Source organism: Octopus sinensis, linkage group LG1 (genome assembly GCF_006345805.1).
Source record: "Octopus sinensis linkage group LG1, ASM634580v1, whole genome shotgun sequence".
NCBI classification, from domain to species: domain Eukaryota; kingdom Metazoa; phylum Mollusca; class Cephalopoda; order Octopoda; family Octopodidae; genus Octopus; species Octopus sinensis.
This window is the reverse complement of record NC_042997.1, coordinates 41,242,862-41,258,999: the sequence shown is the minus strand read 5'-3', so window position 1 is coordinate 41,258,999 and position 16,138 is coordinate 41,242,862. Positions and strand designations below refer to the sequence as shown.

The following is a 16,138-nucleotide window of genomic DNA, read 5'->3' as shown; positions in this document are numbered from 1 at the left end:
ATAAACACACACTTCTACACATAAACTCACAAACACACACACAGTGTACATGCACACAATAGCTATATATATACATCCTCTTGCTTGCACACACAGTTGCATTGCATAAGCCTTATACACACACACATAAACCAAAAGGATGGACTTACATACACACATGCATAGATACTTATACACAGTACTCACACACATGTGTGCTCACATACACGTGTCAAGTTCATAGTTGTCTCCCTTGTCACTAGCACTTCAAGTCAGCTCTCATAGATGTCTCCCTAGGTTGCCAGAACCACTCACATCTTCAGCAACCTCTTCCTCCTCTCATCATTTCAGCTTGTAGTGACACTCTGACACAAGTTTCTCCTCTTCTCTCTCTATTTTTCTCTCTCTCTTCTTCTATTCCTTTTGTCAAAGAGTAGGCTCAGAATGTTAGACACTTCCTAATTTCTCTAAGCATAAAGTTGATACGCTTCTGCTGTGGAGGACAGGTCTTCTTGAGCACAGCAAGCCACCAGGTATCTTGGTCCTTTGTCATCTCGTCCAAAAGGTTCACCGTTCTCAGGTTGTTCTTCAGTACTTCGCCCTGTTTTCCTGGGCCTCCCTCTTCCACAAGCCCCATCCACTTTGAATGTACAGCACTTCTTCGTGGAGCTGTCAGCATCCATCCACATCACATGTCTAAGCCAGCACTCTCTTCTCTCACACACTGCATCTAATTCTTCTTATGCCAAACTTCTCAATACACTAACATTCTGTTGCATATATATACATATACACACTTGTGTGTGTATATATAGAAGTAACGTATTATAGAATTAAAATATAATACATATATTGATATAATATATCACAATATCATTATCATAATTGCTTAATGTCCGTTTTCCATGTTGGCATAGGTTGGTCAGTTTGACTGAAAAAGGCGGCAGGCTGGCAGAAACGTTAGCACGCGAAATGCGTGATGGTATTTCGTCTGCCGTTACGTTCTGAGTTCAAATTCCGCCAAGGTCGACTTGGCCTTTCATCCTTTCGGGGTCGATTAAATAAGTACCAGTTATGCACAGGGGTCGATATAATTGAATTAATCCGTGTGTCTGTCCTCTCTGTGTCTAGCCCCTTGTGAGCAGTAAAGAAATAAGTATTTCGTCTGCCGTTACGTTCTGAGTTCAAATTCTGCCAAGGTCAACTTTGCCTTTCATCCTTTCGGGGTCGATTAAATAAGTACCAGTTATGCACTGGGATTGATATAATTGACTTAATCCGTGTGTCTGTCCTTGTTTGTCCTCTCTGTGTCTAGCCCCTTGTAGGCAGTAAAGAAATAGGTTTGACTGAAAACTGGTAAGCCAGGGGATTGCATCAGCATCCAATCTGATTTGGCAAAGATTCTACGGCTTGATGCCCTTCCTAATGCCACCCACTCTGAAAGTGTAGTGGATGTTTTTTACATGCCACTGGCACGGGTGCCATTGGCCTGACACTAGCATTGGCCATGACTACAGTCTCACTTGTTTTGACAGGTCTGTACAAGCATGGTATCTTACCAAAGGTCTCGGTCACCTGTGACTGCTTCCATGTGACCCAATGCTCAAACGGTGCTTTTTGTGTGCCACTGGCATGGGTGCCAATCAGACAGCACTGACATCAGCCATGGCTATGGTTTTACAGGTCCTCACAAGCTCAGCATATCACCCAACATCTGAGGTGTGCTTTATATGGGCCAGTTATGCTACAATGGCATTGGCCATTACTCCAATCTCACTTGGCTTGACAGGTCATCTCAAACATCACATATTGCCAAAGATCTTGGTCACTAGTCATTGCCTCTGTCAGGTTCAAAGTTTGAAGGTCATGCTTCACCACCTCATCCCATTTCTTCCTGGATCTACCTCTTCCACATGTTCCCTCCACTGTTAAGGTGTGACACTTCTTCATACAACTGTCCTCATCTACACGCATCACATGACCATACCAGTGCAGTCATCTCTCTTGCATACAACATCTGATTCCTCTTATCCCTAACTTTTCTCTCAAGACACACTCTGTCAAACATGCACACTGACATTGCACATCCAGTGAAGCATACTGGATTCATTTCTTTCAACCCTACATATGTCCTTGGCTCTCACAGCCCATGTTTCACTGCTATGTAGCGTAGCTGTTCACACACAGGCATCATACAATCTTCCTTTCACTTTTGGTTGCCAGCAGGGTCAGGAGCTCTCTGAATTTTGCCCTGCCATTTTTATTCTCACTGCTACACTCTCAGAGTATCCACCTCCACTGATGATTTTGTCACAAAGATAACAGAAGCTATCTACTACCTCTAGCTTAGACCTCTGGCATTTGATGGAGTCTCTTTTCTGTACATTTCTAGTGTTTATCGTACATGTGCCTACTCCACACACAGAAACTTTTTTCCCTGTTAATCTTCCTTTGATATTGCTGCACCTTTTATGTGTTCATAGCTTACACCAGGTACATCTTATGGAGTTGCTACCTATGCCTTTTCTTCAGATTGAGCTGGGATATTTGGAGGGATTTGTGATTTGTCTGCCTTACTGCTTTCAGTTTTGCCTGGTTAACTCTAAAGCCCTTCAATTCTAGACCTTCTTTCTATACTTAAATATATTAATTTATGATATATATTAACATATATTAGCATGTATTAAACAGAAACTTAAGAAAGCAAATATCTTTGCAGGTGGGTTTGAAATTCAGGCGGAATCTAACAAAATTATGAATCAAAGAAGGAGTGAACTGAAAACTGGAGAAGTAGTGTCAACTAAAGCTGGTAAACTCAAATGCAAGACTATCATTCATGCTGTTGGACCCGTTTGGAATAATGGACGAACCAATGAAATTTTTCACCTTTCAAGAGCTGTTCAAAATTGTTTGGCATTCCTTGAAGAAAAGTCTTATACATCAATTGCAATTCCTGCCATCAGTACAGGTAAGAATTTACCATTTTTATTCTGTTCAAATTATTTGGTATAGAAATAGTAATTACACTATTTAGTGTATAGCAAGGCAACTATCCTGTCCCTCTATTCTAACCTCTCCCCTGGCACCCATCCACTTCCCTTGGTTTCACTCCCCCTCTCAACTAAAAGCCTTTGTCTTGCAAGTAACTTGGCCATCCCACAGGTGCTTTTTACGTGACACCAGCTCCTGTGACGGTGTCACATAAAAAGCACCCAGTGCATTCTCTAAAGTGGTTGGCATTCTGTAAAGGAAGGGCATCCAGCCATAGAACCTATACCAAAAGAGAAAATTGGTGCCTGGGCAGCTCTCTGGCCTTGAAAACAGATGTGAAATGATTATGATGATGATAATGACTGGTGTCCGTGTCGGTGAATGCCGCTTGACTGGCGTCCGTGTCCGTGACATGTAAAAGCACAAACTGATCGTGGCCGTTTGCCAGCCTCCTGTAGCTCCTGTGCTGGTGGCACCTAATAAACACCCACTACACTCACAGAGTGGTTGGCGTTAGGAAGGGCATCCAGCTGTAGAAACACTGCCAAACCAGACTGGAGCATGGTGCAGCCTCCATGGCTTACCAGACCCCGGTCGAACCGTCCAACCCATGCCAGTATGGAAAACGGACGTTAAATGATGATGGGGATGATGATGATATATTATTGTAGGAGATGTGGCAGCATGGTTAAAAAGCTGATGTTCCACATGATTTCTGATTCAGTTCCCTGGCAAGTCTTTTATTATAGACATGGGATGGCCAAAACCTTCTCAGTGGATTTGGTAGCCAGGAATTGAAAAGAGGCCTGTTGTGGCACAACTGACATTCTACAAGTACACTATTTGTTGTTGTTGTGTGAGTGTGTGACAGTCCCGGCACCCAAGCAGACAATTCTTGTCTGCCAACACTAACAATATGAGTGCCTTTATGAACCATATGAGAGGTTCTCTCACAGTAAATAACATAGCATTTGGTGCTCAAACACAACATCCACATTTAGTTGGATATAAAAATTGCCTGTTGGTATTACTATTGCTTCTGTTGCTGTTAATTACCTTTTTCATAGGCTTGCTAGCTATTTGCAAAATCAGTGCCTTAACAGATACTGAAATTCTATACATGGTCAATAGATTTGGCTGTTATGTCACTACTAGATGTCTCCTACTGAAGAATCCAGGCAGGATGAAATCATGTCATCTGGCAGTAATAGTGATTGTAGCAGATGGTTCTCGTCTGTTAAAAATATAAATATGAGTAATTTTATGCACTCAAGGCCATGTGGGAGGTCCTCTTGAGGTAAATAATGGAGTACTCTCTGTTCTAACACGACCTTTATGTTAAGGCCTCTCCGAGGCAATAACAAGTGACTGAGACCTTTGGAGATATGCTGTGCTTGAGAAGACTCAGGAAGCCAAGTGAGACCAAAACTGTGGCCTATGCCAGTGCTGCATAACCAGCCGATTTAAGAGTACCCTTCAATCTTTGGGCAATAATCTCCACTTGCAAAGACCTGTTGAGGCAAGTGAAATCATTGTTGTGGCTGATGACAGAACCACCTAATTGGTACATGTGCCAGTGGAACGTTAAAAGCACCATTCGAGTGTGATCGTTGCCAGTGCTGCCTAACTGCTTCCTGTGCTGCTGGCACGTAAAAAGCACCATTCGAGCATGGTCATTGCCAGCGTCCCCTGACTGGCTCCTGTGCAGTTGGCATGTAAAAAGCACAACTTGAACATGGTCAATGCCAGTACCTCGTGACTGGCCCTTGTGCCGGTGGCATGTTAATGCATGCACTGCACTCTCGGAGTGGCTGGTGTTAGGAAGAGCATCCAGCTGTAGAAACTTTGCCAGATCAGATTGGAGCTTGGTGACAGCCCACAGTCATACCATCCAACCCATGCCAGCATGGAAAGTGGACATTAAACAACGATGACGATGTTGGTAATGATATATATATATATATATATATGTTATTCCTAAATAAGTATACTATTTACAGTGACTTCAAAGTTTTGGCCAGTTAAACCTTCATTGCACTGTCCTAACTGGCCCAAACTTCGAAGTCACTGTCAGTAATATTCCTGCCCAAATGTAATAAATTTGTTCTCTACAAAAGGAGAGAGTAACCTATCAGATAAATACGAAATGGTTCCTATTATAACTGAACATAGAAGCAAACATTAACTACATATAAATATATGTCATCATCATCATCATCATCATTTAATGTTCGTTGTCCATGCTGGCATGGGTTGGATGATTCGACTGGGTTGGCATGCTGGAAGGCTGCACAAGGCTCCAGTCTGATTTGGCATATTTCTCTACAGCTAGATGCCTTTCTTAATGCCAACCACTCTGAGAGCGTAATAGGTGCTTTTACGTGCCACAGGCACAGGTGCCATTTGTATGACACTGGTATTTGCCATGACTGCAATTCATAATGCCCAAGGTCTTGGTCATTGCCTCCATGAGGCCCAAGACTCGGAAGGAGCTTGGCCACTTTGCCTCCATGAGGTCCAGCACTCGAAAGGAACTCAAACATCTCACCTCCGTGAGGCCCAACATTCAAATGGAACTCAGCTTCTTTGCCTCCATCAGGTCCAATGCTTGAAAGGTACTCACGTATTTTTGCCACTGAAAGGTCTAATGCTCGAAAGGTACTCAGCCACTTTGCCTCCATGAGGCCCAACATTCAAAGGTTGATTTTTTTATGTGCCACCAGCATAGTTTCACTTGGCTTGATAGGTCCTATTAAACAGAACACATCGCCAAAGGTCTCTGTCACTTGTCTGCCTCTGTGATGTTCAAAGTTCAAAGGTCATGCTTCACCAATTCATCCCATTTCTTCCTGGGTCTACTGCTATCATAGGTGCCATCCACAGTTAGAGATCAGCACATCTTTACATAGCTGTCCTCATCCATATGCATCACATGACCATACCAGCATAGGCGTCTCTCTTGAACACCACTTCTAACACTTTATACATGATAGTTATAAACAAGGATCACCATCATACGAGCATTTCTGATCTTCAATGAAAACATGTGTGGCCATGGGGCAATATTAGCTTCCTTGGCAAGGGCTGGTGATAGGAATGTCAGCTACACATAGAAAATTTGCCTCAACCAATTCCACCTGAAGCATGAAAAAAGAGACATTAAAGTTATTATTATTATCATTATTATTATTGTTATTTCTATTATTATTATTATTATTATTATTATTATTTAACTGTACAAACAACGAAGAAAAGAAACGTGTTCAAGAAGAGAGAGAGACAAACTTAGATCTTATTAAATACTGTCGTATATTAATGAGTGTAAAGACCCCCCACCCCCGGTCATGAATGGCCATGATATTGCACCTAGAAAGTTCTCCTCTGTCTATTAAAGAATCTTCTTGTAAATGATGGAATTGTGTTGTTTCTTGGTATTGCAGCTGATAAATTACTGAAATTATATCATATGTTAATCTATATGTATAAAACAAAGTATGTCTGTGTTTGTAATATGTATGTATTTCTACAGTTTTCAACTGATTTTCACCAAACTTTACACACACATTACTTATGTGCCATGGATGTTTATGCACTATAACATTTTGTCCAGAGCTCCCACGCAATGTGACAAACTGACCATAAAAAAGTTCTTTACATGGCTTTTTCTCTAAAAACTGCAGTTTTTAACTGATTCTCTCTCTCTATTAATCTCTTTTCCTTTTTCCCACTTTCACATATACAAATATTCATTTCTTTCTTTCTCTCTCTCTATTTCTCACTCTCACTCTATTTCTCACGCTCTCTCTAACTCACTCTCTCTCTATTTCTCACTCCCTCTCTCTCTATTTCTCACTCACTTTCTCTCTCTTTCTCACTCTCTCTCTCTTTATTTCTCACTCTCTCTTTATTTCTTACTCTCTCTCTCTATTTTTCACTATATCTCTCTATTTCTCACTCTCTATTTCTCCCTCTCTCTATATTTCTCACTCTCTCACTCTCTATTTCTCCCTCTGTCTCTCTCTCTCTATTTCTCACTCTCTCCCTCTCTATTTCTCTCTCTATGAAAATTGGCTTCAGTGTGTTTCAGTTTTGTCGTGCGTATATATATATATATATATATCGTTGTCTTCATGCTATCTGAATGTTCTCCCCACAACATTACTTTGCTTATTTTAAGTTTCCTGCACTCTCTCTATTTAAATGCACCATTTACATTTCTCCCTCTATCGGAAACCATTGTGTAATATTGTTTCCCTTTCATTCTTTCACTTTTGTGTGTGTGTTTGTGCATTCAATAAGGATGAAAATAGTACAGGACATTTCAAACCTTGACAATGATGATGTCACTTATACAAGTGTGTATGTATCTCTGAGTGTATGTGTGTGTGGGTGTACGAGTGTGTGTGTGTCTCTCTGACTGTGTGTGGGTTTTCACACTAGGTACATTATTAAACACATGCACATCTACACATATGCATACACATGTGATGACTGATATGCGTGAATGTATGTCTGCATGTGTCTCTCTTATTATATGTATATGTCTGTTTGTGAGAGTGTATGTGTGCGTATCGTCGCATGTGTATGTGTCTGTGAGTGCGTGTGTGTTTGCGTGCCCACTACCTACATCAGTGCTTTTCAAACTTTTTGCTGGAGCAGAACCCCAAGGAAACATTCCACTGGCTCGAGGAACCCCTGTGCAATAATTTAATAGTCTTATGCACACATATCTGCACAAGAGACTTAAAAATTACTGCCAATTTTAGCAGTTTTGTAACTTTTTGCGGAACCCCTGGACTGTACTGGTGGAACCCTAAGGATCCGTGGAACCCTGGCTGAAAACCACTGACCTACATTATTAAACAAGCTATCATCTACACAACCTCTTGACAAAAAACAATTACGTGGAAGGTCCAAATTATATGAAAATACATATCTACCGTTCCATTAACAGTTCATAATTATTGCAGCAGTTACAAGGGTGCAGGGTATTTGCAAATTGCTTATATTTGGTTAATTTATACAGTATACAAAAATATAGACATACTACATACATACGACTGCTTTCAAAAATAGAGATTAATGTATATTTTTTCTTTGTTCATAATTTTTTGTTTAGAACATTGAAAAAAATTATGCCACCAAAGGAAAAAAATAATCTTTCCAGAAACATCTATAAAGCAAGGAGGAGTGCAGAAAACTGAAGGCGAGAGTCTCAAGAGATAATGGACATGAGACTTTGTCAACATCAGTAAAAGCATACTGTTGTTGTTAAGCAACAAGATGGGTAAAGGTGATTAGGTGATGGTCACGGGCTTAGGGGCGGGAGACCCCAGACCTTGGGGAAAAAAAACAAACTTTGGTCGTCTTGTTATAGTCGCGAGCTCTTCGTTGACACCCAACACCACTGGGAGGTGGCCCTCGAAGTCGCTGGAAATGGAGATCTCCAGGTCCAAATTCTTGAACGGCGTAAAAGCATGCTGCAGCATGTCAGATGTAGTCTCAATACAGAAGGGGCATGACCCTTTGAAAGATCACCAAACGCATGCTGCAACACATCAAATGGAGTCTGAAGACAGAAGATGAGACTTTCTCAACATCAGCAAAGACATGCTGCAGTACATCAGATGGAGTCTCAAGAGAGAAGAAGGGACATGACACTTTCCAAAGATCTCCATACACATACAGCAACACATCAGATGGATTCTCAAGAGAGAAGGGAGATGAGACTTTCTGAAGATCAGCAAAGGCATTCTGCTTGGCATCAGATGGATTCTCAAGAGAGAATGGGATATGAGACTTTCTCAACATCACCAAACGCATGCTGCAGTACATCAGATGGAGTCTCAAGACAGAAATGAGATGAGACTTTCCCAAGATCATTAAAGCAACATTTAGCTCACCAGATTACACAGAGGTTCAATAGAATAGCTCTCAGAATCATGTCACATACAAATTCGTTCTTTACAACACCTGGAGCTTCTTTTAGATATGATCCATCGCATTCTTATAAAAATGATAATTCTGTCCAAATCGGTGTGCTAAACTCAAATTGTCATTTGTGCAAAGCTTTTACATTTACTCCACAAATGTTTTGTCATCAATGCAGCACTTTCATGTATCACCTGTTTCATATATATACAAACTATGCCCTTTTGATCCCGAGCAACACCAGGTATCTCTGCTAGTTATATATATTTTGAGTAAGAACATTTGTTGGATTAATTGTGTTGCATACTTTATTTATTACAGGTATTTATGGTATACCCATAGAAGAAGGAACCAAATGTACAGTAAGGACGATAAAGAATTATCTTGATACTCACTCGAATTCTAAAATAAAACATATTTGTTTGATTGATGTACGGAAGGAAGTAATCAGAGCTTTTAAGCTTCATCTAGAAACGGTGTTTGGAATCAGTAAAAGCAGAGGTAGGACTTGTTATTTGCTTGATATTTTAGAGAAAATTTAAATGATTTATTTCAGGATTAAGATTTTTCCTCGTTCAGTCAACTTTTATCTAATTCCTATTATTGGTTTATGGGCACAGCCATGGATTTGTGGTTAAAAAGCTTCATTTCTAACCATGTTGATTCCCAATGTAAGGCAACTCAAGCAAATATCTTCTAATATGGCCCTGAGCTGACCAAAGTCTTGTCAACTGATTTAGAAGATAGAAACTGATACAAGAGCCCCTCATATACGTATTGTGTGTGTGTGTGTGTGAGTGTGTTTGTACTCTTGTCTTCACATCATGTGATGGCTGTAAACGAGCATCCCCAGCATACAAGTGAGGTTGTTTGTTTCCCGTCTTCTGTGGAAACCACGTCTGGCCAGGGGGAAATATTACCTTGCTTGGAAACAGGTGAGGGTCAGCATCAGGAAGAGCATCCAACTATAGAAAGTCTGCCTCAATAAACTAATCTGACCCATGCAAGCAGGGAACAATGGATGTGAAAACAAGGATGATGATGATGTTTAATTTATTGCTGTTGATAAAATATTCTTTTCTCACTCTGTGATTCCCTAACAAAGGATAATTATAATTATTTATCTGATACATTGTAAACATGACTATTGCTCGTAATTACTATGAAGTTATAGATTCCCCCCCCCCACCACCACCACCACCTCAAAAGAAAAGGGCTTTTTCAATAAGTGAATGACTTCTCAGTTTCTCTGACTAAAAATTAAAATTTAGTGCAATTTTTTTAATGACTTCTTTCTTTTTTGATTTGTTGTTATCATCTGCAGCAGTGGTGGGGGTGGGGGTCTTTTAGCAGGCATGCAGTCAGTAAGGTGAGGGTGGGCAATGAGTATAGCGATTAATCTAAGGTACAGGTAGAGGTTCACTAAGGATTGGTCCTCAGTCCCGTCTTGTTTATCATAGTCCACTAGGCAATAACAGGGCAATTTAAGATATGCTGCCCCTGGGAGCTCCTCTATGCTGATGAACTTGTTCTCATAGTTGAATCACTTCCAGAGCTAAAAAAGAAATTTCAGGTGTGGAAGCAAGGTTTAGAATCAAAGGGCCTTAGAGTTAACCTGGCAAAGACCAAAGTTTTAGTAAGTAGGAAGGCAGACAAATCACAAACCCCTTCGGGTAGATGGCCCTGCTTGTTCTGTTGAAAAAGCATTGGCAGAAGCTCCATGTGATGTATCCAGTGCAAGTTATGGATACATAAGAGGTACAGCAATATCAGAGGAAGGTTAACTGGGAAAATAGTTTTGTGTTTGGAAGGGGCACAGGTACAATAAATACTAAAAATGTACAGAAAATAGATTCCATTAATTGCTAGTGGGGTAAGCTAGATAGCTTCTGTTATGTAGGTGACCAAGTCAGTAGCAAATTGGATGCTCTGAGAGTGTTGCTGTGAGAATAAGATTAGGTTAGGTGAAAGTGCAGAGAGCTCCTAACTCTGCTGGCAACAAAAGGCCTCTCCTTCAGAGTGAAAGGCAGATTGTAGGATGCCTGTGGGCAAACAGCCATGTTCCATGACAGGGAAATGTGGGCTGTGATCACAGAGGACATGTGAAGGCTTGAAAGATATGAAGCTAGAAGATAGAAATAATTACAGAGGTAACAAATTGTCGGTTCAGGTGATGAAGGTTACAGAGAGAGTCATAACCCAACTAATTAGGGAGAGACTTAGTCTAGATGAGATGCAGTTTGGGTTTGTGCCAGGGAGAAGCACCACTGGTGCTATATTTCTGGTAAGGTAACTGTAGGAGAAATTCCAAGCCAAAGATAAACATCTAATCTTGGCTTTTGTTAACTTTTGACAGCGTCCACTCATCCCATATCTGGTGGTCAATGTGGAAACTAGGGATAGACGAGTGGTTGGTGAGATCTGTACAACCCTTGTATAGGAACGCTACCAGTAAGGTGAGGGTGGGCAACAGGTATAGTGAAGAATTTGGGGTACAAGTAGGGATTCAGCAAGGAATGGGTGCTCAACCCCCTTTTGTTCATCATAGTTCTCCAGGCAATAACAGAGGAATTCAAGACAAGCTGCCCCTGGGAACTCCTCTACCCTGATGACCTTGTTCTTATAGCTGAATCACTACCTGAGCTAGAGAAGAAGTTCAATATATGGAAACAAGATCTAGAATCAAAAGGCCTTAGAGTTAACCTAGCAAAAACCAAAGTCATAGTAAGTAGGAAGGCAGACAGATCACAAATCCTCTCAGGTAGATGGCCCTGCTCAGTCTGTAGAAAAGGTGTAGGTAGAAACTCCATAAGCTGCACCCATTGTAATCTTTGGACACAAAGGAAGGTTAACAGAGAAATTAACTTTTGGTATGTGGAAGGTGCACAGGTACAATAAACACTGAAAATGCACAGAAAATAGACTCTATCAACTGCAGGTTAGAGGTAGTAGATAGATTCGGTTACCTAGGTGACCAAGTTAGTAGTGGAGGTGGATGTTCTGAGAGTATAGCTGTGAGAATAAGATTAGGCTGGGCAAAGTTCAGAGAGCCCCTGCTTCTGTTGGTAACAAAGGACTTCTCCCTCAGAGTGAAAGCCAGATTGTATGAAGCCTGTGAGTGAACAGCTATGCTACATGGCAGTGAAACATGGGCTATGACAGCCAAGGACATGTGTAGGCTTGAGAAAAATGAAGCCAGTATGCTTCACTGGATGTGCAATGTCAGTATGCATGTTCGACAGAGTGTAAGCATCTTGAGAGAAAAGTTAGGCATAAGAGGAATCAGATGAGGTGTGCTGGTATGGTCATGTGATGCATATGGACAGGTGTGTAAAGAGGTGCCAATCTCTAACTGTGGAGGGAACTTATGATAGAAGTAGACCCAGGAAGACATGGGACAAGGTGGTGAAGCACGATCTTCAAACTTTGAGCCTCACAGAGGCAATGATTGGTGACCGAGACCTTTAGTGATGTGCTGTGCTTGAGAGGACCCCTTCAAGCTATGTGCACCCATGCCAGTGGAACATAAAGAACGTCTTTTGAACTTTGGGCCTCACAGAGGCAAATTAGCTGAGTTCCTTTCAAACATTGAGCTTCACAGAAACAAAGTGGCTGAGTTCCTTTCAAGTGTTGGGCCCACAGAGGCAATGACTGAGACCTTTGGCATTATGTTGTGTTTGAGAATATGACCCATCATGCCGAGCAAAATTGCAGTCGTGGAAGATACTGGTGTTGCACAAAATGACACCCATGCCGGTGGCATGTAGAAGCACCCATTACACTCTCAGTGTGATTGACATTTGGAAAGACATCAGCTGTAAGAACCATGCCAAATCTGACTGGAACCTGGTACAGCTTTCCAGCCTATCAGCTTCAGTCAAACCATCCAACCCATGTCAGCATGGAAAGTGGATGTTAAATGACGATGATTATGATGATGATTTACATTTTAAACAAATCAAAATAGATGAACATCAATGGAATTTGTATCTTTGTGGTACCAGTGCTGGTGGCACACAAGAAAACCATCCGAACGTGGCTGTAGCCAGTACCGTATCGACTGGCCTCTGTGCTGTGGGCACGTAAAAAACACCATCCGATTGTGGCCGTTCGCCAGCCTCATCTGGCACCTGTGTCAGTGGCACATAAAAACACCATCCGAAGACCCGGCAAGACTAGTCAGGCCATAACCCGTGGCCCCTACCTGGGACGTAGTCAGTCTAGCTGTGCATACCTTCCTTCTTGTGACACTTGTGAAGACCTGTTGAGGCAAGTGAAAATCAAATCAAAAAATCAAAACAAATCAAAATAGATGAACATCAATGGAATTTGTATCTTTGTGGTACTAGTGCCGGTGGCACACAAGAAAACCATCCGAACGTGGCCGTAGCCAGTACCGCATCGACTGGCCTCCATGCTGTGGGCACGTAACAAACACCATCCGATCGTGGCCGTTCACCAGCCTAATCTGGCACCTGTGTCGGTGGAACATAAAAAACACCACCCGAGCGTGGCCGTTCGCCAGCCTCGTCTGGCACCTGTGTCGGTGGCACATAAAAACACCACCCGAGCGTGGCCGTTCGCCAGCCTCATCTGGCACCTGTGTCGGTGGCACATAAAATCACCCACTACACTCTCGGAGTGGTTGGCGTTAGGAAGGGCATCCAGCTGTAGAAACACTGCCAGATCTGACTGGCCTGGTGCAGCCTTCGGGCTCCCCAGACCCCAGTTGAACCGTCCAACTCATGCTAGCATGGAAAGCGGACGTTAAATGATGATGATGATGATTCTTTAAGAGAGAAATTTCTTGAAATAAGTGTTTTATCTTCTTACGTCCAATAATGTTGAACCAAGAGTTATAGCGTTGTCTGACTCTGAAGTATTTACGAGAGGCCATTTAGCTCTGGAAGCCTTCTTCAACTGAATAACCAAGTTTCTTTCCTTGAACAGCTTAACCTGTTAGAAATTACTTATCACATGACCATCAGCCTGAGTCATGTGATGTGGTAAGCAGGTAAATTGTGTGAAGCAGACAACACTGCCATATGAGTGAGATATACATCATCATCGTTTAACGTCCGTTTTCCGTGCTAGCACGGGTTGGACAGTTCGACCGGGGTCTGGGAAGCCAGGGGCTGCACCAGGCTCCAGTCTGATCTGGTGAAAGAAAAATTACAAGAAAGGTTTTAAAATGTACCATATATACATACATATATATATATATATATATATACATATATATATGTATATATGTGTGTGTATATATATATATATATCCTTGATTAAAGTTTAAAGATTATATGTTTATTTGGACTTCTGGTCACACATATGCAATAATATACAGCAACTGGTCTGAGTATTACCTGTACCATACCCATACATGTATGTCCCAACAGATTTCTTTCCCTATAGTTTCAAGAAAAACATAATTTTTTAATGAAATTTTCTATAAATAAGCTTCAGATGGTATAAATTCCAATTCTATTGGAACATGTTGTAAAAAACAACAAAAAAAACCCCACTCAAAACAAATATCTGATGTGTATCAATATTTATGTATGCTATCCCAGCAATTTATATTTTTGCATCAAATTCCATTATTATCCTAATATACACACCTTGAAAGATATTTGTGGAAATTTTCCTTTAAAAATAGCCATTTTCCCAAAAGTTATGAGGAAACGAATTTGAGTTTATGTGAATTTTCTGAAAAACCTCTCTCCACTCCCTCAAAAACATTTTTTCACACCAAATTCCCAACTTAGTGGAATCTACACCATCTGAAGCCTGTTTTAATAAATGTTTTAAGCAAAAACGTTTCATAAGAGGTGGAAGATCACATTTTACTAACCAGTTTCACTGTTTTCAGACTTTGAAAGTTTCAAGTATGTTCTTCAATGTATTTTTAGTCCATTTGGTAGAAGAAATACATGGAAATAACGTTTATAGCCTTGTTGCTATATAAAAGGTGTGTGTGTGTGGGGGGGGGAGAATGACTACAAGTTAGCATGTATTCTCTTGCTAAATCATATTTTCAGAAAGGAATACCATTACTATTTATATGGAATAAAGTAGTTCTTTTAAGAGAGAGAGAAGATGTTCAATTGTTTTATTTTCAGGAACCACATCATTCAACGCATCCCTTCTTGGTCCACAACAGAAAGCAGCCCCTATGACACCCAGAACTAATGTGGCATCCGGAGAAAATGCTGGCATCAAAATACAACTAATGATTGGTTCAATTTCTAATGCATCTGTGAGTAAATAGATTCACTTAACATATTTATATTTAATTGTTATTTCATTTGCAAATGAGGAATCATTTCCAGTTAATTAAAACATTTTCTCAATCAAACTCAAACATTTTATTTCCTTCACATCTGATATCTTGAGTATATCTTTTGCTAACTTTAACAACCGCAGACTTACTACAGCCATTCTGTAGAGCCTTACTTAACAACAATATCAACTGCAACAATGTATCTCTCTTCTCCACGGAATGTTCCTTAGCTGTTTACCATTAATTACTTTTGTAGGTTGATGTCATCGTTAACAGCACCAATAAAAACCTCCTGCTTAATAATGGTTCTATCTCCAAATTTATTCTCAATGCTGCTGGTCCCCAGATACAAAGCGAATGTAGCCAGAAATATCCTCAAGGTATTTCTACTTCTGAAGTAGCCATAACTAAAGGATATAACCTCAAATGTAAGAATGTTTTTCATCTGGCATTACCGCCCTGGGGTGTAAACTCCTCACATTCAGTAAGTATTATTCATATGTATTTGATTTATTGAAACAGTTAATGTTTGAAGAGAACCTTATGCATGTTGTGTGAGAATCATAAAGCAAATGTCAGCATCCTGTTTAATATTTGTTCTTCCAGTTATCATTGGAAGGAAGCAGAAGATATCGATGAACAGGACACTTTTATATATAAATAGAAGGAAAAAAGCCTCATGGCCTAACAACAGTTATGTGACTGATAAATAAGACTATATTCAAACATATTTCTGTGTTTTACTGTCTGTATTGGTGAGTTTTTCTCTGTCATGGCACGAGCACTAGAGAGGTAGTCATGTCCTCAACAACACCAAAGACTCCTCTTGGGTCTGCATTGTCTCTCTTCATTCACCTATCATTTTACACGGTGGATTGGGTCTGTTTTATTGTAGCAGCATCATGAGTGAGGTTGCCTTGTCCCTTGCAGGACTAAAGAGTGATAGGAATGACAGTT

General features: G+C 40.7%; 1 protein-coding gene across 1 annotated transcript in view; it reads left to right on the top strand.

Annotated features, from left to right (window-relative positions):
• The window catches only part of LOC115208759 (protein mono-ADP-ribosyltransferase PARP14-like), a 119,690-nt gene that overhangs the window by 45,369 nt on the left and 58,183 nt on the right, over window positions 1-16,138 (top strand). Inside the window, 4 exon segments of the mRNA XM_036500243.1 lie at window positions 2,699-2,947; window positions 9,223-9,402; window positions 15,021-15,157; window positions 15,438-15,665. Of these exon segments, the coding sequence (XP_036356136.1) occupies window positions 2,699-2,947; window positions 9,223-9,402; window positions 15,021-15,157; window positions 15,438-15,665 (794 nt within the window).